Source organism: Cervus canadensis, chromosome X (assembly GCF_019320065.1).
Source record: "Cervus canadensis isolate Bull #8, Minnesota chromosome X, ASM1932006v1, whole genome shotgun sequence".
Taxonomy (NCBI): Eukaryota; Metazoa; Chordata; class Mammalia; order Artiodactyla; family Cervidae; genus Cervus; species Cervus canadensis.
Genome location: NC_057419.1, coordinates 37476026 through 37499802, shown reverse-complemented (window position 1 = coordinate 37499802; position 23777 = coordinate 37476026). Strand labels below are relative to the sequence as shown.

The following is a 23777-nucleotide window of genomic DNA, read 5'->3' as shown; positions in this document are numbered from 1 at the left end:
GGCTATTATAAATAAAACTGCTCCAAACATTAAAAAAAAAAATGTATTAGTATATTTAATTGCCTTACAGAATAAGACACATTGATCCTAATTAAATCTCTTTTTAAACAGCCTTCAGTCTATCAGTGTTCCTTGTTTAGGAGTATAAAGTATGTACAAGTGTATGTATGTGTATATGTGTGTGTGTGTTTGTATGTATGAGTATGCTGCTGCTGCTGCTAAGTCGCTTCAGTCGTGTCCGACTCTGTGCAACCCCATAGACGGCAGCCCACCAAGCTCTGCCACCCCTGGGATTCTCCAGGCAAGAACCCTGGAGTGGGTTGCCATTTCCTTCTCCAATGCATGAAAGTGAAAAGTGAAAGTGAAGTCACTCAGTTGTGTCTGACTCTTTGCAACCCCATGGACTGCAGCCTACCAGGCTTCTCCGTCCATGGGACTTTCCTGGCAAGAGTACTGGAGTGGGTTGCCTTCTCCGATGTATGAGTATGAGCTAATGTGAACCATTTATGTTGTTTTTTACACTAAATACCATTATCTGCCTATTTTATCATCACTTCTTTTTTATCCTAAAATTTACTCACAGTAGACAACACTTTCTGATTGTACAAAAGAAAATTTTTTCAAAAATATCTGTTGTCATAGAAGTATATTTTATTCTTCCTTTCTGCACTGCAGAAGAAACTGTCACAATATGTTATTTGAAAAAAAAGGAATACTGGAGCAAATGTCTAAACTGGATTTCAAAATGTGAATCAATGCTTTCACAGTTGCATTAACATAATATTCAAAGTAAAAGCCTTTTATACCTTGTTTGCTAGGTTTATAATGTTGAGAGCCTTATCATAATATTCGCTGCTGTCCCAATCCAAATAAACGGTGGCTAGTAACCGCAGAACTTTAGCCTATAATTGAAAATAGAAAACACACACACACACAGTTGAGGATTAAATTGCAATACAACAGCTGACTATGACTTACACAGTGACAGGCATTTCTCAAACCTCAGTCATAATTATGAAATACCATTTCCTTAAGCAACGACATAGTCTTATGATATGTCTCAGCATTACATTACCAACACCAAACACCGTCTGAGCATTTTATAGTAATAGTTTATTTAAATTTAATATAATTCTGTTAATATAATTATTTTCTTAACAGTTTTCTAGTGCTACAGTACTTTATCATTCCCACTTTGAAAATAAGGAAATTAAAGCCCAGCAATATTTAATGTAATCATCTTATCACCTACTATTTTGGTAGCATTATATTAGGTATCCAGCAAAAACAATAAATAGAAAGACATAATTCTTCTCTCAAAGTCTTTATAGTCTAGTTCAGATTAACCAACTGGACCACTATTTCAGTAGGAACAGATACTCTTTCCTATAGAGACGATTTCTCCCAACACAACCAAGTTTTAAAATTAATAAAGTATTTCTTAATTAAGTCAGTTTCTCCAGCCAGGTCTACATTGATAAGGAGAGTAATTCTAGCCAGCACAGACTTATTTAACTACAGATTCACATTTTGAAAGAAGGAGGCCTATTTCCATGAATATTCTACCTTTAAGTATAGTGAGGAAAGTAGGACCAGGCAAAGGTGGTCTTCTAACTTAAAAAAAAAAAATGTTAAACACATTATGGCTCTGTGAATCTTTGAGAAAGGACATTTAGGGTGTCACACCTTTGAGTTTTTTAATTCAAAAACTAAGATGGATATAATGTACTTAATATCATTATTATTATCGTGGAACAACTCTCAACTTATAAACTCCTGCAGAGGACTTTGATGGATTAATTATGGCATCTCTGAAAAAGACTGCAGTTACTCTGTAATAGTAAAAGGGTCAAACAATCAGAAAGATAACACAAAATGGATGAATCTCAAAACTATTATGTTAAGCAAAAGAAGCCAGAAATAAAACAGTACCTACTGTATGATTCATTTATACAAAGTTCAAGAAAAGCCAAAATTAACCTACAACAATAAATATCAGAATACTGGTTTTATCAGGAGGGTAGGAATAGCTATTAACTGGAAAGGGGCCAAGGTAACTTTTGAGGGTGATGGAAATGTCTATATCTTCATCGGTGTGGTAGTTACAAGACTATATAGATAAACTGAAATTCATCATGCTGTATACTCTTTTAATATTTGTACAGTTCAGTTCAGTCACTCAGTCGTGTCTGACTCTTTGTGGCCCCATGAACTGCAGCATGCCAGGCCTTTCTGTCCATCACCAACTCCCGGAGTCCACCCAAACCCATGTCCATTGAGTCCGTGATGCCATCTAACCATCTCATCCTCTGTTGTCCCCTTCTCCTCCTGCCCTCAATCTTTCCCAGCATCAGGGTCTTTTCAAATGAGTCAGCTCTTCACATCAGGTGGTCAAAGTACTGGAGTTTCAGCTTCAACATTAGTCCCTCCAATGAACACCCAGGACTGATCTCCTTTAGGATGGACTGGTTGGATATCCTTGCAGTCCACAGGACTCTCAAGAGTCTTCTTCAACACCACAGTTCAAAAGCATCAATTCTTCGGCGCTTAGTTTTCTTTATAGTCCAACTCTCACATCTATACATGACCACTGGAAAAACCATAGCCTTGACTAGACGGACCTATGTTGAGAAAGTAATGTCTCTGCTTTTCAATATGCTGTCTAGGTTGGTCATAACTTTATCATATATATATATATATATGTATGTATAAGTTATACCTCAATAAAGTATTGCTAGCATGAAAGAAAAACTATTTCATAATATTACTTCTCCATACCTCAAAATATGAATATTAGGTTATCAATCACACTTAAATCCTATCTTCCATCTTCATTTCTTCCTTCAGATGTCTTCTCAACTAGATCCTTTGCCTTGAATCCCCTTTGCCCTCCCTTTTAACTATATGAACTCCATATGCTTTTCAAGTCTATCTCCTACCAGAAGGTTTCCTTTTTTGTATTCTTTTGTTTTTTGGTTATGCTGGGTCTTCAGTGCTGCACGGGCTTTTCTTTGATTGGGGCAAGCAGTGGCTACTTTTTAGTTGTGGTATGCAGGGTTCTAATTGTGGTGGCTTCTCTTGCTGTGGAACACAAGCTTTAGGGTGCAAGGGCTTCAGCAGTTGTAGCTCGAGGGCTCAATAGTTGCAGTTCCTGGGATCTAGAGCACAGGCTCAATAACTGTGGTGCACAGGCTTAGTTGCTCCATGGCATGTGGGATCTTCCTGGACTAGGGATAGAACCCATTTCTCCTGCACTGGCAGGTAGATTCTTTACCACTGAGCCACCAGGGAAGTCATCAGAAGACTTCTTCAAATATTCTCGTCAACACTAATATCCCCATATTTTGTATACCCTTCTGCATACTTCAGCTTAGTACCACACAGTCTGTCACTTATTTTTCTCATATTGTTTCACTTGTACTCTTTTTTTTTTAAATCTTCTTTTGACATTTTAATTGAAGTAAAAAATCTATACAGAAAAAGTTCAAAAATCTCAATGGTACAACTCAGAATTTTCTCAAGGTGAACAAACATATATTAACAACACAGAAATCAAGATACAGAACACTAGTCTCATCTCATACCTCTTTTCAGACACTATTCAAAACAAGGATAACCAATTATCTGACTTTTAACACCATGTATTAGGTCTACCTGCTTTTGGCATTCATATTTATGTAAATATACAGTACATACTACCTTGTATTTTGCTCTGTTCAACATTATATGTGAGGACATCCACATAGTTACAATTATTGTAATCTATTCTCATTGCTATATCAAATTCTAATATCTAACACTATATCAAAATATATTCTTATTATTTTTAATTGTCACAAAATACACATAACAGAAAATTGATCCTTTTAACCATTTTTAAGTGCATGGTTCAGTAACATTAAGTATATTCACACTGTTGTGCAACCATCACCATCATACATCTCCAGAACTCTTAATCTCACAAAATTGAAACTCTATACTCATTAAACAATAGTTCACCATGTTCTCCTCTCTCCAAACCTCTGCAACTACCATTCTATTTTCTGTCTCTATGAATCTGACAATCTAAGAAACCTCATTTAAATGGAATCATACAGTATGTCTTTTTGTGAATGGCTTACTTCACTTAGCATAACGTCCTCAAGGTTCATCTATGTTGTAGCATGTGTCAGAAATTCTTTCCTTTTCATGGCTGAATAATATTACATTGTATTCACTTATATTAGTTTCATCTTTTAAACATAAGCTTCTTAAGGGTAGAGGCAATGTTTTATGCTTCTCTTTTATTCCCTATCTACCACATGCCAGACGTATGTAAGTATTCAGTTACACTTTGATTGATATATTGTAATAATGTAAGAAGCAGAGATGGATATTCAAAAAAATTCCATTCTGTTATGGCATGTATTAAATTAGCTTTATATCAGATTTAGTACATAATCACATTTTATTTGATTAAATGGTAAAATTAAACTTCCATACCAGGCATGTACTATCTGAGTGGTTACAGGAAACCTAAAACTTTTGAGCATGTAAATAAAAGCTAAAATGTATATAGACAAACATTGTCCTAAGCACTTTACATGTATTAACTCATGAGTATAAGAATCTACCTGGATGGTAGATTCTACAAGTTTATCAACTTTATAAAAACTAACACACTGAGGTATTAAGTGATGTGCCCAATGAACACTCACAAATAGAGGGATAGATTATTATAAATTTATTAAAATAACATAAACTGTATTTCTTCAACCTACTTCTACAATATTTAACATGATCCTTACCAGCATTTCTGGCTCAACAGAATTCCTGTCTGTCCTCCCAATATCATAGCTTTGGCTGTAATTTAAAAAGGAAAAAAGCATATATATATATGCACATTTATTTCAAATTATACTTTTTTTTCTAGATTACATATTACTAAGAACACATGTGATAATTATACTTAATTGCAACTTTTCTATTTTGCACTACAACAGATTATTAGCCCATTAATACATAAAAATAAATTGTATAAAGCAATATTTTCTAACTTTAGAAAACCACAATTTCCTCGGGATCTATATTCAATAAATCAACACCATAATTACAATATTGCTCTTCTCCACTTGGCTATATATACTACATAAAAGTGTTTTACATGTGTGTACAAGCCCTTACTTTATGAGTACATTTTATTTTTTTACACTTACTTATATTAGTTGGAGGCTAATTACTTTACAATATTGTAATGGTTTTTGCCATACATTGATATGAATCAGCCATGGATTTACATGTGTTCCCCATCCTGAACCCCGCTCCCACCTCCCTCCCCATTCCATCCCTCTGGGTCATCCTAGTGCATCAGCCCTGAGCACTTGTCTCATGCATCCAACCTGGACTGGCGATCTGTTTCACAATTGATAATATACATGTTTCAATGCTATTCTCTATGAGCACATTTTAAAGTATAAGAAATATATTTTTATAATAAATACAAGCGTTTTCATGAAAACAAATGCTTCAGCAATATTTATTATGCTTCACAACACCCTTGTGACGCACAATATTAGTTCCATTTTGCAGCTGAATGAACCAGTTTAGCAGTTAAGTGATTTCTAATATTTCCTAGATTAATACTGAAAATGAGAGCAAGGGGTTGGGGAGTAAAGAAATTTGACTTTCAGTTATCTGCTTTAATTTCCATACTATATTATCTATGGGACATTCTGATAACCAGAAATAATATATGAATATGAGTCTCAGGTTTTCAAAACACCTAAAAGCAAAACAAAGATCATTCACCATAAAATTGGTATTCCAAGGAAGAAAGTCAATAAAATTTTGGTGAACTGTGCTAAATTGTAGCCATTGTTTTGAAAAATTTCTTTTAAAAAACTCTGAAAGACCCAGAACTACCAAACTGAGTTTTCAGCTTGCTAACGAGGGTATAAAGCTGGCCTATATTTTAACAGCCTCATTGAAAGCCCTGTCTCACACTAAACCTTCTACTTCCAGTTTTTTAAATAATCAATGAAAATAGAACTTCTGCAACTGTGGTATCAAGGAGTTCTTGGACCCTCTCCCCAGTGAAACAACTATCTGCCTGGAAAAATCATTAAAACAACCATTTAAGGTCTCTGGAAAGTGTCCTAAGGGCATACAGCAATTGAAAAACATTTATTAAACAAAACCAACAGAATTTCAGTAAAAACAGTGAGAGTCTCTGGCATTTGAGCCATGATCTGCTCCTATCCACACCACCTCCATGTGATGGAAGCTACTCCAGATGAGTGTTGTCAAGAAAGGAATTAGGCAGTGGGGTGGGGAGATGAGTGAAATAGGTGACAGAAATCAAGAGGCACAAGCTTCCAGTTTTAAAATAAATAAGTCATGGAGATATAATGTACAGTATAGGGAATACAGGCAACTAAACTTGTGGTGATCATTTTGTAAGGTACAAAAATATCAAACCACTATGTTGTACACCTGAAACTGATATAATGTTGAAAATCAATTATACTCCAATTTAAAACAAAAAATAAGTTGGAATTCCCTCTTCCTCCAAGTCCTAGACTCAGGCTGCTAGCCTCTCTTATCTTCCCCAGATCTGTGATGCAGAAGTACTATCATGGGCAGGCACAATGAAAGGACTGGGTCTTCCTTTCCCCAACTCAGTTCTCACTCTTAGGCTAAAGGCTCTGCCCCAGGTGTTAACAGCTGATCACCTTCACCCAGGCTGGCTCTTGGGGCAGAGCCTCCAGGACAGGAGGGCATACTAAGAAGATTAGGGGCTACCATCTCCACAACTGCAGGAGGAGCTGCCACACTCCTGCCACCAACTGCGGCACTGTGGCACAGTTTCTGCCCAAGGGAAGAAGTAGGCAATAAAGAGGAAGGAAGAGCTCAGCATTTCTGCCTAAGGGAAATGACTTGAAAACCAAGCAAGAAGAGACTCCTGCCTAAGGGTATAGTCAAAAACAATGGAGATCTTAGCCATGCTTGATTAAGGAGGAGGCTATGCATGTGGTAGGGAAGGGGGTATGTGGAAAATCTCTGTACCTTCCTCTCAATGTTGCTGTAAACTTAAAACTGTTCTAAAAAAATTCTGTCTTAAAAAAATGAAATCACATTCATTTCCTGGGGGTGGGGGGTGGTGGGTAGTGTTGGAGATTGTGCACATGCCCAAGACTACTCACTTAGGCATGACCAGAGAGAGAACATATTCGCTACAAGCCCCTGGCTGAACACAGGGCAAAATAATGAATTCACTGAACTGTGAAGACAGTCTTTAAGCCAAACACATAATCAAAAGGAAAGGGTGAAAATCAAACTGGCTAAGTGGGGCTTAAAACAACCTTTGACCAACATGGGGCTTATGTTTCCAGATGCAGGGGTGAACCCCAGAGAGCCATGAAAAGACAAAAACAGGAGAAAAAACTCTCAGCAGGGACATTAGAGATCATATACTATTAGAAAAACAGATCTCACAGAATTAGTCCAGTCAGATAAACAAACAAATAGATGACCAAACAAACAATAAAAGTAACTACCAGAAAAGAGGGGATAGGTATCCAAACTTGCCACAATATATTATCAAAAATGTCTAGTTTTCAACAAAATATTATATGACGTATAATAAAACAGTGACTCATACAGAGGAAAAGGAGAAAGCAGTAGAAACTGCCTTTGAGAAGTCCTAGATATTACACTTATTAGAAAAATACTTCAAAGAAGCTATTGGAAATATGTTCAAAAAACTTTAGGAAACCATGTTTAAATAATTAAAGGAAGGTATGGTAACAGTGATTCATCAAATAGAGAATAAGAATATATCAATTAAATGATCAAAATAATTTTAAAAAGTAGACATTCTCAAACTGAAAAGTACAATAACTGAAATGAAAAATTCACTAGAAAAAGCTCAAAGTAGATCTAAGCAGGCAAAAAGAGAATAAACAAACGTGAAGATAGATTGATAGTGATTATACAAATCTAAACAATAAAACACAGATAAGAAAAAAAGAACAATGCCTCAGAGAAATGTGGGACATCATTAAGCACATCAATATCAACACAGAGTACCAAAAGGAGGTAAGCAAGAGAAAGGGATAGGAAACATATTCAAAGAAATAATGGTTGAAAATGTCCCAAATTTGATAAAAAAATAATAATAATCTACTCGGTAAAGAATCCGCCTACAATGTAGAAGACCCCGGATTGATCTGTGGGTCAGGAAGATCTGCTGGAGAAGGGACAGGCTACCCACTCCAGTATTCTTGGGCTTCCCTTGTGGCTCAGTTGGTAAAGAATCCACCTGCAATGTGGGAGACCTGGGTTCGATCCCTGGGTTCGGAAGATTCCTTGAGAAAGGAAAGGCTACCCACTCTAGTATTCTGACCTGGAGAATTTCACGGACTGTATAGTCCATTGGGTCACAAACAGTCGGAAACGACTGAGTGACTTTCACTTCACTGCTTTTCACACATTAAGAAGCTTAACCAGCTCCTTGTAGGATAACACAAAGAAATCCATACTCAGACACATTATGGTCAAATTATTCAAAGAGGAAATACTGAAAACAATAAGAGAAAAATGTTTCATCATGTAAAAGGGAATGATACATGTAAAAAGTCAGATTAACAGCTGACTCTTCATCACAAACAATGGGGGCGATGGCAGGGATGCCTTAATAAAAAACTATCAATTAAGAACCCTATATATAGTAAAAGTATTTTTCAAAATGAAGGCTAAATAAATACATTCCAAGACAAACAAAAACTGAGAATTTCTTGCTAGCCAACACGCATTCAGTTCAGTTACAGTCGCTCAGTTGTTTCCAACTATTTTGAGACTCCATGGACTGCAGCACGCCAGGTTTCCCAGTCCATCATCAACTCCCACAGCTTACTCAAACTCATGTCCATCGACTCGGTGATGCCATCTAACCATTTCATCCTCTGTCACCCCCTTTTCCTCCTGCCTTCAATCTTTTCCAGCATCAGTGTCTTTTCCAATGAGTCAGTTCTTCGCATTAGGTGGCCAACATAATGGAGATTCAGCTTCAGCATTAGCCCTTCCAATGAATATTCAGGATTGATTTCCTTTAGGATTGACTGGTTTAATCTCCTTGCAGTCCAAGGGACTATCAAGAGTCTTTTCCAAAACCACAGTTCAAAAGAATCAATTCTTTGGCACTCAGCCTTCTTTATGGTCCAACCCACATCTATACATGACTACTGGAAAATGGTAGCTTTGACTAGGCAGACCTTTGTTGGCAAAGTGATGTCTCTGCTTTTTAATACATTGTCTAGGTTTGTCATAGCTTTTCTTTCAGAGAGCAAGTGTCTTTTAATTTCATGACTGCAGTCACCATCTGCAGTGATTTTGGAGCCCAAGAAAAGAAAGTCTGTCATAGTTTCCATTGTTTCCCTAACTATTTGCCATGAAGTGGTGGGACTGGATGCCATGATCTTCGTTTCTTGAATGTTGAGTTTTAAGCCAGCTTTTTCACTCTCCTGAATGAATATTCCTGAATATTCATTGGAAGGACTGATGCTGAAGCTGAAATTCCAATACTTTGGCCACCTGATGCAAAGAACTGACCTGACGCTGGGAAAGATTGAAGGTGGGAGGAGAAGGGGATGACAGAGGATGAGATGGTTGGATGGCATCACTGACTAGATGGACATGAGTTTGAGTAAGCTCTGGGAGTTGGTGATGGACAGGGAAGCCTGGCATGCTACATTCTATGGGGTCACAAAGAGTCGGATACAACTGAGCCACTGAACTGAACTGAACTGAACTGAATTGAAACATATAGTAAAAATACAGTTAGCTTATGATAGAAATATCAGTCATGTTCTATCACCATCATATTTTCCTTCTGTAAGGTTTTCTTAAAGAGATGATGACAGATAAGAGGTCAACAATCCATGGCATATATGATAATAACCTACATGTTATGCCACTTCAGCCTAAGTCTACTCTTATAAACCACTCCCTAGAGAATATTCATGTTCATATTTATTCTTAGCATAAACTACAGGCTCATCTCCATAGTCTTAAGCTTCCAGAAGCAATCCATGGCACCATAACATCCTTTTTTCTTTATTTTGTCCTTCCCATTCCTGTCTTCTTGGCATACTAATCTTTGATAGGTTGATGCCATCTTTCTGACTGCTCCTCCCTCAAATACTGCCCAATCTTGGAGTAGAACTTACTCTTCATTTCCTTTATAAAAAGGTTGCTCATTTAAAGGAAACCTGTGGTGTGGAGATTCCTTAAGGAACTAGAAACAGAACTGCCATATGACCCAGCAATCCCACTGCTGGGCATACACACTGAGAAAACCAGAATTGAAAGAGACACGTGTACCCCAATGTTCATCAGACCACTGTTTACAAGAGCCAGGACATGGAAGCAACCTAGATGTCCATTGGCAGACGAACGGATAACAAAGCTGTGGTACATATACACAATGGAATATTACTCAGCCATTAAAAAGAATGCATTTCAATCAGTTCTAGTGAGGTGGATGAAACTGGAGCATATTATACAGAGTGAAGTAAGGCAGAAAGAAAAACACCAATACAGTATATTAATGCATATATATGGAATTTAGAAAGATGGTAACAATGACCCTATATGCGAGACAGCAAAAAAGACACAGATATAAAGAACAGACTTTTGGACTCTGTGGGAGAAGGTGAGAATGGGATGATTTGAGAGAATAGCATTGAAACATGTATATTACCATATGTGAAATAGATCGCCAGTCCAGGTTCAATGCATGAGACAGGGTGCTCAGGGCCAGTGCCCTGATGGGATGGGGAGGGAGGTGGGAGGGGGGTTCAGGGTAAGGGACACATGTACACCCATGGCTCATTCATGCGAATATATGGCAAAAACCACTACAATACTGTAAAGTAATTAGCCTCCAATTAAAATAAATAAATTAATTTAACTAACTAACTAACTAAATAAATAAAGGAAATCTGTGGTAAACCTACATTAAACTAGTTAGTTCCTTTGGTATACTTTTAATAATTCAATTTATAAAATATGATTTATAATAAAAATTGCAGGTATATCCCATCATGTGAAGCAGTCTAAATTGAGACAAGTATATCTCTTATCTACATAAGCCTGTTCTGTCAGACATAGTTCTTTATAAAGTTTAATCAATCTTTGGGCCCAAAAAAGTCTTTTATACAAACAAGTTATTTGCATAAATATTTTATTAGAAGTATATATGCCTGTGAGGACTATAATCTTAATGATATTTCTATTTATTTCATTAATGGCAAATGTAATTTTCACAGTAGTTAAACTAATCAAGAGGCTATCTCCAAGTAACTATAATTAACCCCATACTCAGAGAAGGGAAACATTTAGTGAATTGATTTAATATATTTTACTCCATAATCCCCTGATATTCAAAACACTTTATGTAACATGTACAGAGAAATATATTTTTCACAGAAATTCATTTAACCAGCAATTACTGAGTATCTACCATGTGTCAGAACCTGTACTGGGCATAGGTATTCAGTGAAACACAGGATTCTTGCAGATGAGTGCTACATTTTTTCACTATTCCTTTGATATTTCCAGATTCAACACAATAGTACAAATGTCAGTATAGTAATAAGCATATAGTAAGTGCTTGATATTTACTTGACTAATATTAAAATATCAAAATTCATTTAAGACTAATAATTTTAGCTGATATTCCTATTTACCCACCTGCCCTTATACTCTGGGGTTAACAGATACCAATATATACCAAAGCAAAAAATAAAGATTTCCATATTCTTCTTGGAAATACAAAGGAGGAATGGACACAGAACATGCTCTTTATGTTAGTATTTAAGAATAGAATATACTTTTCTATCAACTAGAAACATATAAGAATAATAATACATGGTAAAAGATAAATAAATTTAGCATGTTAGCTTTTGAAATCAGAAAATATTTAAACTTCCAAAGTACCCCATGGTAAGTATTAACTGAACTCTATGATAATAATCCTGAATTTACATTCATTATTTTTTTATATTACCTAAGCCAGAAAGAACTTTCTTCATATTTATTCTGCCTGTAGGTTTGTATTCCAAAGTTGTAACAGACAACATGAAGATAACAAGCCTGCAATATAAAAAACAAACAAACAAGATATGTCAGATTCATGGTTCTTTTAACATTAAAAAATTTATGGCATTTCAGAGTCTTTAAGACATAGTAAGTGTTCTGTACATCAAAATAACCAATAACCCACTCATCCTTGTGCTTCCCTGATAGCTCAGTTGGTAAAGAATCTGCCTGCAATGCAGGAAACCCCAGTTCAATTCATGGGTTGGGAAGATACCCTGGAGAAGGGATAGGCTACCCAATCCAGTAGTCTTGGGCTTCCCTTATGGATCAGCTGGTAAAGAATCCGCCTGCAAAGCGGGAGACCTGGGTTCGATCCCTGAGTTGGGAAGATCCCCTGGTGAAGGGAAAGGCTACCCACTCCAGTATTCTGGCCTGGAGAATTCCATGGACTGTATAGTCCATGTGGTCACAAAGAGTCGGACCCAACTGAGCGACTTTCACCTTCACTCATCCTTAACAAAACCTCTCAATTTATATAAAGAGGAACTAAAAATATTCAGGGTGTGGCATCAGTTACAAATGGGAAAGTAATACATTACTAATTGAACTTGAAAGGTTCTTTGTAACAGAAAATGGGGAAACCAATCATTGCCCAGCAAAAGAATAGGCCTCTGTAGGTTGCCAGATTCATTAATAAGCATTAGAAAAGAGTATATGCAAAGAAAACAAAATCACTATTGAAGAGGGGAAAAAATGAATGAATATCTTTCAAAATTAAGACAATTAAAAATAATTCTAAAGTTCAAAGCACTATCTAGTCATAAGACCTAATTTAGAAATAATTAACTTGGGTCTTCCCAAGTGGCTCATTGGTGAAGAATCTGCCTACCAATGTAGGAGACACAGGTTTGATTCCTGATCCAGGAAAACCCACATGCCTCGGAGCAACTAAGCCCATGTGCCACAACTCTAGAGCCCAGAAGCCACATCTACTGAGTCCACATGCCACAACTACTGAAGCCTGTGCACCCTAGAGCCCATGCTCTGAAACAAGAGAAGCTCCCACGCTGAGAAGTCCATGCACCATAACTAGACAGTAGCCCCCACTCGCTGCAACTAGATAAAAGCCCACACAGTAATAAAGACCCAGAACAGCCAAAATAAATAAAATTATTTTTAAAAAAAGAATTAATGTGTCTCTTAATGACAACAAAAATTTTCTTTACCTAAATTACAACTGAGATAAAAGTATAAACAAGTATGTGAATGATGCCATAGGCAAATACTCTTAAAGATTATTAACCAGCATCTCAGTCCTTGTATCAACAATGTCATATCTTACAGAATTTTCATTCATCAAAATACTGGGAAATGGCATAAAAGAAAAAAATTTAATTCTAATAATTTACCCAAATATTCCCTCAGTATTTATAGAAATCATCTATCCAGAATCTGTCACACCCATATAAATGAATCTTTTATATAAGTTTTACCTCAGTAAGACTACAGAGGCAGATCCTGAGGCAAGTTATTCATAAGTAATGTGTAAAGAGCTGTCTTGCTTCAAATAAGTTTCCCTTTGAAATTTTGTACAGTACATTAAGAAAGCAGAAGTTCAATATGCATGCCTGAGTACATCAGACCTACTGTATATTTAAATCCAAACTAAAGAATAGTCTTGGTAATGTGGGCCTGGCAAGAATCCAGAAGTATTTGAATGCATTCTCGACATTTCAACAGAAAAAGCTTAACTCATTACATGCCCCAGATCCCATAGGTTCACATAGGGCCACACCAATTATACAGCTATACTGGAATAAGGCAGTTTATACCCACTTGCTGCAGAAAGGCTTGCAACTAACTTACACAGAGAAAAATGGAAAGTAAATCTTTTGATGAACATTAAATATACTGAGTCTTTATCCAATTTCCTCAGTGTTTTCTTTTTTTCTGCACTCACAATTCCTTTAAGTGTACTTACATTAAATGCTACTTCCTAGGGGAGAAACGAATACCAAATAAAACAAATTTGTAAGACCAAACCTTGTTGTTTTTGTTGTGGTTTGGTCACTGAGTCATGTCCAACTCTTTTGCCGCCACATGGACCATAGCCTGCCAGGCTCCTCTGTCCATGGGATTTTCCAGGCAAGAATATTGGAGTGGGTTGCAATTTCCTTCTCCAGGGGACTGTCCCAACCCAAGGATCAAACTCATAGCTCCCCATTGGCAGGCAGATTCTTTACCACTGAGCTACCTGTGAAGCCCAAGACCAAACCTACAAAATACTAAAATATCTAATATTTTAAATATACTAATTCAGTATAATAAATATACTAAGAGATCTGTAACATATTTCACTGTAATGATCAAAAAAATCTTTTAATTACCAATACTGTTCCATTCACTCATTCATTTATATAAATAATAAATATTATAAATAAAAATAAAATAAAAAGTAAATAAAAATATTTATGAATAGTAAATATTTACTAAACATGTTCTATCTATAATGTGAGGGTGTTAGTCGCTCAGTTGTGTCCAACTCTTTGCAACCCCATGGACTGGGGTCCGCCAGGCTCCTCTATCCATGGGATTTTTCTTTTTTTTTTAAATTCATGGCATTTTCCAGGCAAGAATACTGGATTGGGTTGCCATTCCCTTTCCAGGCAAGAATACTGGAGTGGGTTGCTGTTCCCTTATCCAAAGGATCTTCCTGACCCAGGGATCGAACCCGGGTCTCCCACATTTCAGGCAGACTCTTCACCATCTGAGCCACTAGGGAATATCTATAATATTAGGCAATACTTAAGGAATTAAAGATACATCAGTGAACAAAACAGACAAAGATCCCTATCCTCATGAAATATTTATAACGGGGTATTAAGTACTAAGATGTATACAAATATCTCTTTTAAAAATACTTTCCTGGTCTTCCATGCAGTGGTAACATCTCACTTTGCAAGTAATATACAATGTCAAGTAATACAAAGAAGGTAGATCTGTAAGTCTATTGCATTGGTCATATAGAAATGGACTTATGAGACTAGAACTATGGAATCTCTAGAACCTCCAGCCACTGTTACATCTCTGGCCCAGAAATGACAGATCCAACCAAATACCTACTTTACAATGCCAAGATTAGACTATACAGATGATTTTTAAAACTCACTTAGATATTGCTGCTAAAAATGACCTTGATCACTAACTTTTGAGTTCAACACAAGACTTTATTTTTAATTAAGCAGATAATTTCATTTTCTGTATATTACTTTGTAAATTAGATTCTTAAAATAGAGAAAAAGCAGACCTATTATTTTTTTTGTTCCAAACTATTTTTCTTTGTGATTTTGTTGTCTTTTAAACATTTATAGATTATGCATTTTTACATTTTGTTAAATTATATTAGTGTAGCAGTAATTAAATGATAATTGCCTGACATTCTTCCTTAATGGCTTTAGGACATATACCTTCCAATCCCTCCCTTACTCAACTTTCTTTAACCCTCAGATATCTCAGTAATAATAAACTCATTAGTCATTAGTTACTTCTCTTGGTGTTCTAAGAAAAAAATTTCCAAACACTTCATTTCTTTGCCTCCAAAAAACAAAACAGCAGTACATTCTGCCATCATGTCAACACCTTAGATAATCCTTAATCTAGTTTTGGGATACAGGAAGGATGTCTCAGAAAAAAAGAAAGATGGCTTATTTAATTCATTAGCTCCTTTTAAGTGACTAGTACTACAGTTAGCTCCTCTCCAACCTTTATCTGGTCATTTCCTCTCACAAGATTTCTTGCCCTATATTTTCAAGTCTCGTCTAAATCTTAAGTTCATCAAAAGCACACTAAATAATTTCATTGACCTTTAGAATGAAAATATTGAGTTTTCTAACAGTATAGTTTTATCAATCATCTTCTAAATAAAATATAAACTCTTAACTATGAACTTCAAGGTCTTTCACTGGTAGCCCCATTCTGACAAAGGCATAGTTAATTACTTTTCTGTTACATATCCTGGAAACCTCTAATTCAGTCTATCCTCCCCCCTCTACATTTGCTTTTCTCTTTATCAACTCACTCTGAGCAAGATACCACAAGTTTTCCTTCCCTAAACACTAACTGAGTTTCCTTTCATATCTTTCAATATGCAGTTCAATGTCTATTTACTCTACAAAGCATATTAAAGAAAAGTTTCTATCCTCTGGTAATTTATAATGTGAAATAGATAGCAACAAAGACAATCACAAAAGAAGCAGATAGTAAAAAAACATGCAAATGCCAACAATCCAAGAAATTTTACAGATAAAATTATCAGAATTAGCAAGAGTTCAGAAAAGTTGTTGATATTAAACAAACATTTAAATGCAACTGCAATGACAACCAACTAAACAATGTAAACTTTAAGATATCACTATCCCTGGTGGCTCAGATGGTAAAGAATCTGCCTGCAATGTGGGCGAGCTGGGTTCGATCCCTGGGTCAGGAAGATCCCCTGGAGAAATCAATGGCTACCCACTCCAGTATTCTTGCCTGGGGAGTTCCATGAACAGAGGAGACTACAGTCCATGGGATCCCAAAGAGTCAGACATGACTGAGCAACTAACACACACACACACACACACGACAACAGTTGATTGTGAAATACCTTTATGAAGAAAATTATAAAACTATGCTGAAGTACATTAAAGAGGACTCTATAATAAATTATATGTATATAAATCAATCACATTCATTGATAAGAAGACTCAACATTATAAAGATAGTGATGCTCTCTAAATTAATTATAAATCAAATGCCATTTCAATCAAAATTTCAATAATTTTTCACCAAACTTGACAAGCTGACTCTATAAGGAATATGGAATAATAAAAGGCCCAGAATAGCTAAAACAATGTTGAAGAAGAATAAAGTTAAAGAACTTATGCTATCAAGACTATACTGAATTGAGTAACACCCGCCTCCCAAAATTCAGGTCCATCTGGAACCAGTGAACATCTTTATTTGGAAATAGGGTCTTTGTAGTGCCATCAAGGAAAGCTGGATTAGGGTGCATCCTAAATCCTACATGACTGTACTTATAATGGCAGCACTCAAAAATAATACAGATAAAATGCAATTTTAAAAGTGTTCATCTAAACCACAGGAAGGCGGCAAAACTAAACATGAAACAAAAAACAGAGAAATCAAGCCAGCATCACATTCCTGTTAAAAATGTCAGACTGAGCACACACAATTACCTCTGCTCTCTCCTAACACCCCAGTAAAATGACAATAAAAGAAAACTTTCTAATTGTGGTAAAAAGCACATAACAAAATGTGCCATCTCAATCATTTTTAAGTGTACTATTTGTTAGTGTTATAGACTATACTTATATTGCTGTGTAACAGATCTCCAGAATTATTTCATCTTCCAAAACCGAAACTCTTTAACCACTGAACAATAATCCTTCATTTGTCCCTGCCAAAACTCCTGGCAATCACAATTCTACTTTCTCTTTCTGTGAGTTTGACTACTTTAGATATTTCATGTATGGGAAATCATAAAGTATTTGGATTTTTTGACTGTTATTTCACTTAGTATAGAATCCTCAAGGCTCATCCATGTTGTAGTAGTTGACCAGAGTTCTTTCCTTTTGAAGAGTAAATAATATTTCACTGTGTTTTTTTCAATCCACTCATTTGTCAATGAACACTTGTGTTGCTTCTACCTCTTGTGAATAATGCTGCAAGGAACATGGGCTGGCAAGTATTTCTTCAAGAACCTACTTTCAGTTCTATTGGACATATACCCAGAATGGGATTGCTGGATTATACAGTAACTCTATTTTTTGAGGAACTGTCATACTGTTTTCTATAGAATCCACATCAGTTTACAATTTCCACACCCAATTTCTCCACCTCCTTACCAACACCTGTTATTTTGTTGTTTTGACCATCCTAATGAGTGTGAAGCAATATCTCATTGGGATTTTGATTTCCTTTTCCCCAATGATTAGTGATAGTTGCATCTTTTCATATGCTTGCTGGCCATGTATATCTTTGGAGAAATATCTATTCTGGTTCTTTGTTTTTTGTTGTTGCTGAAGTTCTTTGTGGATATTAACCACTTATCAGAAATATATGACTTGCAAATATTTTCTCCCATTTCATAGGCTGGCTTTTCACCCTGTTGATTGTTTCCTTTGATGTGCATAATTTATTTTATTTTTTGCGCATAAGTTTTAAAGTTAATGTTGTCACTTTTGTTCATTTTTGCTTTTGCTACCCACGCTTCTGGTGCATATCTAAGAAATCACTGCCAAATCCAATGTCATAAGGTTTTTCTCCTATGTTTTCTTCTAGGAGTTTTATAGTTTTAACTCTTAACATTTAGGTTCTTTAATCTACTTTGAGGTAACTTTTGTATATGGTGTAAGCTATGGCTCCAACTTCATTCTTTGGCATGTATATATATAGTTTTCCCATAGCCATTTGTTGGAGAGACTGGTTTGTTGCTGTTTCCCCACTGAATGGCCTTGGCATACCTGTTGAAGATCATTTGACTATATACACAAGGGTTTATTTCTGGGCTCTCTACTCTGTTTTATTAGCCTCCATGTCTATCTTTATGTCAATACCACAGTGTCTTGATTGTTGTAGCCTTACAATATGCTTTGAAATCAAGAAATATGAGGCCTCCTACTTTACTCTTCATTTTCAAGATTGTTTTGGCTATTCAAGTTCCCTTGAAATTCTGTACGAATTTTAGGATGGTTTTTCTATTTCTGCAAAACATGTCATTGAGATTATGATAGGGATGGCATTGAGGTTGTAGATAGTTTTGAGTAGTATGGATATTGTAACGATAGTAAGCCTTCTAATTCATAAACATGGGATGTTTTTCCATATATTTGTGTCTGCTTTAATTTATTCCATCAGTTTTTTTTTAAAGTTTTCAGTGTACAAGTCTTTCACCTCCTTGGGTAATTTATTCTTCACTATTCCATTCTTCTGATGCTATTAAGTTAAAAAAAAAATGAAATCGACTAGGATAAAGACAATATGATAGCAGACCAAGACCAATGTAATTTTGGAAACTAGAAAAGAGATGGGTAAATTAGTAAATGACTTAATAGACATGAGAAAGCAGAATGCTATGCTAGCAATAGGGAAAACTGAAAATCCAGTTTATATTTCCAAATCCTCCTCATAGTTGGCACCCCAGGTACAATTCAAAGGTGCAGCTAAAAATAGGATTGGTTAAAAGTCTATTTAAAAAGGAGTTAGACCTCAAGTCTCTTTCTTCACTCCATCAGACAAGCAGTTATCTTTCCATGATCCTAGCAACAAAACTACAGGGGGCAAAACTGAAGGCCTCTGAAGTTGGAGAGATGAGGCACAGTTGAGAATAAGGGTGCTATACTGAAAAGAGGATGCTCAAGTAAAAATTTACACACTGACTATCAAGACCCAAGCCTCTTTCCTCCTCCTTGACTCCAGAACCCAGGAGGCCAGGTACTGATTCACTAAGGAGTAATCTGGAAGAGCCTCCTATGAGGAATTTGACCAACCCAAGAGAAAAGAAACAAGGACACTGAAATCAGCAAAGAGGTCACCTTGCAAATCAGCTCATCCAGAACATCTTACACAGAGAACCCAGAGCTTCCAATGAGATTTTTAGTGTTTTGTTATTATTATAAATATAAGCATCCAGTGATAATCAAAGCAGAGACCAAAAACATGCATACATACATACAGGAAAAAAAAATCACGTTGGAGAAAACAGAGACTATGCAGAGAAAAAACAGGGGAGATGAATCCATCAGTAGCTTCTGAGAGAATAAAATATTGCAACCCTGAAATAAGAACAAGATGCTATGAAAATAGAATATTCATAAAAATAAAAGGAGCTTTTGGAAGTTAAAAGCATGATATCAAAATGAAAAATTCATGAGAACAGTTAGAAAATAAAACTGAGAAAATCACCTAAATAGTAAAATAAAATGAAAAAGACATGGAAAACAGGTAAGAAAATATAAGAACATTAGGAAACCAATCTAGGAAACCTAACATCTGAAAACAAGCACTCTAGAAACACAAAATAGAGAAGAGTAAATCATCAACAAAATGAGTAACTAAGAAAACAGAATTACCACATTGAAATGGATTTTCAAGGGCCCATAAAAATTAGTACAAAAAGATACACATGATGACGCATCATCACGAAATTTTAAAACACTGGATACAAGAAGAATACTCATTTCTAATTAAGAGAGAAAAAGCACAGTGGTTAAGAGGAAAGACTTTGGAGTCTCACTAAATTTGAATCCAGTTTTCAGCACTTACTGCATATCCTTGGTCAAGCTCCTAAAACCCTTTTTACCTCAGTCATCATCAGTATGGTGGGGAAAATAATATTCACTCTACAAGGTTGTCACAAGGTTATTGTGAAGGTTAAACAAATTCATATTTACAAAATGCTGAGAATAATGCCTGGCACATAGTAATGGTACATCAGTGTTGGTTATCCTCATTATGCAAATTTCCAAAGCAAAAATATCATGTTTTATACAAAGGATGAAGAATCAGAAGAGTGAGTGACATCAGAGAAAACGGCACAGTAGGGAACTCCAAGGATCTGGCCGTCGAAAGAAACACTAACAAATATAATTTTTAAACTGCCAGAAAAGAAGCGATAGAACTCTGGAAAACAGTCAGATGTTCATAGCAACCAAGTGAATTCTGAATGAAGGAAAAAGTGACAGCACTGTAGGAGAGTTTTGTAGCATTTTAACTTTAGCCTTGACACAGTCCATTTCCTAGCATACTGACAGTCTTAAAGATGGCAGCTTATATTCCTGCTATAGGTACCTGGCTCCTGAGGAACTGGGTTTATTTTATTTGACCTGTCCATTGGTTAACAGGACTAACACAAGGTGCCTGCCTGACTGTTTCTCCTAATGCAGAACTCATGCAAGGTGGAAAAATGACTAAATAGAGGGTGTTCCTAAAAAACACTTAGACACAAAGAAATAAGCTACTACTACCTGAGGCAAAAAAATGATACCTGGGGCAAAACAATAAACATGTTGAAAGCCTGGGAAGAAAAGTTGTAGAGAGTCACTCTGGGAAATAATGGCTTTGAAAAGTTCAAAAATATAAGGAATCTAGAAACTCATGCGCAAGTCAGGGCAAGATACACACTAAGAAAATACCTGAGAAGACCTCAAGCTTTCACCTCTAGTTGACTGATCTTTACACTCCAAGCAACCAAGTAGCAAAGGCTAAAGGACAGAAATAAACAGCATGACCAAGTGTTGAAGGAATGACCACAGAGCCAACATGCAAACACAGCAAGTTTCTCTTATTTCCTTTTTTTCTGGTTCCAGGCATTTAAGGAAGTCTCTGTCAAACTACTGGCCGAGTACAAGTTAGAGTAAAGAAATAGTTTAGGAATGTCCCTAAATGAATAATTACAAACCACAGCAAAAACAACAAACTGAGGAGTGGAAAAATCTAATTTCCAAAGTTGCTACATTATAATATTGAAAATGCCCACTTTTCAACAACAAAAAAATAAGACATACAAAGAGCAAGAAAGTATGATCCTTTCACAGGAAAGAAAAGAGGGAGAGTGGGAGGGAGCAAAAAAGTGAGAGAGGGAGGAATGGAGGGATGAAAATTGTCCCTAAGAAAGCACAGATACTGGGTCCAGAAGATGGCAGAGGACTAGGACAGGGAGACCACTTCCTCCCCCACAAATTCATCAAAAGATCATCTGAATGCTGAGCAACTTCCACAAAACAACTTCTGAACACTGGCAAAGGACACCAGGCACCCAGAAAGGCAGCCTATTCTCTTCAAAGGGAGGAGTGTGATTACTGGCTTGATTGCTCTCTCCCCTTTTGACTTTCCATTTTCTCCCCCAGGTTACCTCTATCTCCTCCCTCCCCATTCTCTTCTCTGCTTAATTCTGTGAATCTCTCTGGGTGCTCTGGGCTGTAGAGAACACTTAGGGAACTGATTAATGGCTAGATTGGTCTCTCCCACTTTGACTCTCCCTCTTCTCCTGGGCACCTCTATCTCCCTCCTCCCTCTTCTCTTCTCCATGTAACTCTGTGAACCTCTCTGGGTGTCCCTTGCTATGGAGAATTGTTTCATCATTAACGTAGATGTTTTATCACCTACGCTATATGGATGGAGAAGTCTTGAGTCTACTGTAAGGATAAGACTGAAAGCCAGAGGCAGGAGGCTTAACTCCAAAACTTGATAACATCAGAGAACTCCTGATTCCAGGGAACAGTAATAGACAAGAGCTCACCCAAAAGCCTCCATACCTACATTGAAAACAAGCTCCACCCAAGAGCCAAAAAGTTCCAGAGCAAGACATACCGTGCTAATTCTCCAGCAAAGTAGGAACACAATCCTGAGCATTAAAAGACAGCCTGTCCAAAGCCATGCCAAACCCACAGACACCCCAAAACTCACTACAGGACACTTCATTGCACTTCAGAAAGAAGAGATCCAGATCCAACCACCAAAACACAGACACAAGCTCCCCTAACCAGGAAACCTTGACAAGCCACTAATCCAACTCTACCCACAGGGAGCAGGCTCCACAATGAAGACGAACAATGAACTTCCAGCCTACAAAAACGGCACCCCAAACACAGCAATCTAAACAAAATGAAAAGGTGGAGAAATAGTCAGCAGGTAAAGGAACATGATAAATGCCCACCAAAATAAACAAAAAAGGAGGAGATAGAGGAGATAGAAAAAAGAATTCAGAATAGTGATAGTACAGATGATCCAAAATCTTAAAACACAAAATGGAGTTACAGATAAACAGACAAGAGACAAGGATTGAGAAGATGCAAGAAATCTTTAACACGGACCTAGGAGAAATAAAGAAGAGTCAATCAATAGTGAATAATGCAATAACTGAGATCAAAAGCACTCTGGAGAGAACCAACAGTAGAATAACTGAGGCAGAAGATAGGATAAGTGAGGTGGATAGAATGGTGGAAATAAACGAAGCAGAGAGGAAAAAAGAATTAAAAGAAATGAGGACAACCTCAGAGACCTCTGGGACAATGTTAAACACCCCAACATTCGAATCACATGAGTCCCAGAAGAGGAAGACAAAAAGAAAGGGTAGGAGAAAATACTTGAGGAGACAACTGTTGAAAACTTCCCTAAAATGGGGGAGGAAATAGCCACCCAAGTCCAAGAAACCCAGAGAGTCTGAAACAGGATAAACCCAAGGCAAAACACCCCAAGACACATATTAATCAAACTAACAAAAATCAAACACAAAGAGCAAACATTAAAAGCAGCAAGGGAAAAGCAACAAATAGCATAAAAGAGGACCCCCCCCCCAAATAAGGATAACAGCTGATCTTTCAATAGAAACTCTTCAGGCCAGAAGGGAATGGCAAGACATACTTTAAAGTGATAAAACAGAAAAACCTACAACCCAGATTACTACACCTAGTGAGGATCTCATTCAAATATGAAGGAGAAATCAACTCCTGCAGCTCAATCCCAGAAAAATAAAAGACCCAATCAAAAAGTGGGCCAAAAAACTAAACAGACATTTCTCTGAAGAAGACATACAGATGGCTAACAAACACATGAAAAGATGCTCAACATCACTCATTATCAGAGAAATGCAAATCAAAACCACAATGAGGTACCATTACACGCCAGTCAGAATGGCT

General features: G+C 36.5%; 1 protein-coding gene across 1 annotated transcript in view; it reads right to left on the bottom strand.

Annotated features, from left to right (window-relative positions):
• LOC122435515 (testis-expressed protein 11-like) overlaps positions 1-23777 on the bottom strand; it is a 143074-nt gene that overhangs the window by 75514 nt on the left and 43783 nt on the right. Inside the window, exons 4-6 of the mRNA XM_043459717.1 lie at positions 12047-12132; positions 4788-4842; positions 807-902 (exon numbers count right to left, since the gene is read on the bottom strand). Coding sequence (XP_043315652.1) covers positions 807-902; positions 4788-4842; positions 12047-12132 — 237 coding nt within the window. The remainder of the gene's footprint in view (positions 1-806; positions 903-4787; positions 4843-12046; positions 12133-23777) is intronic.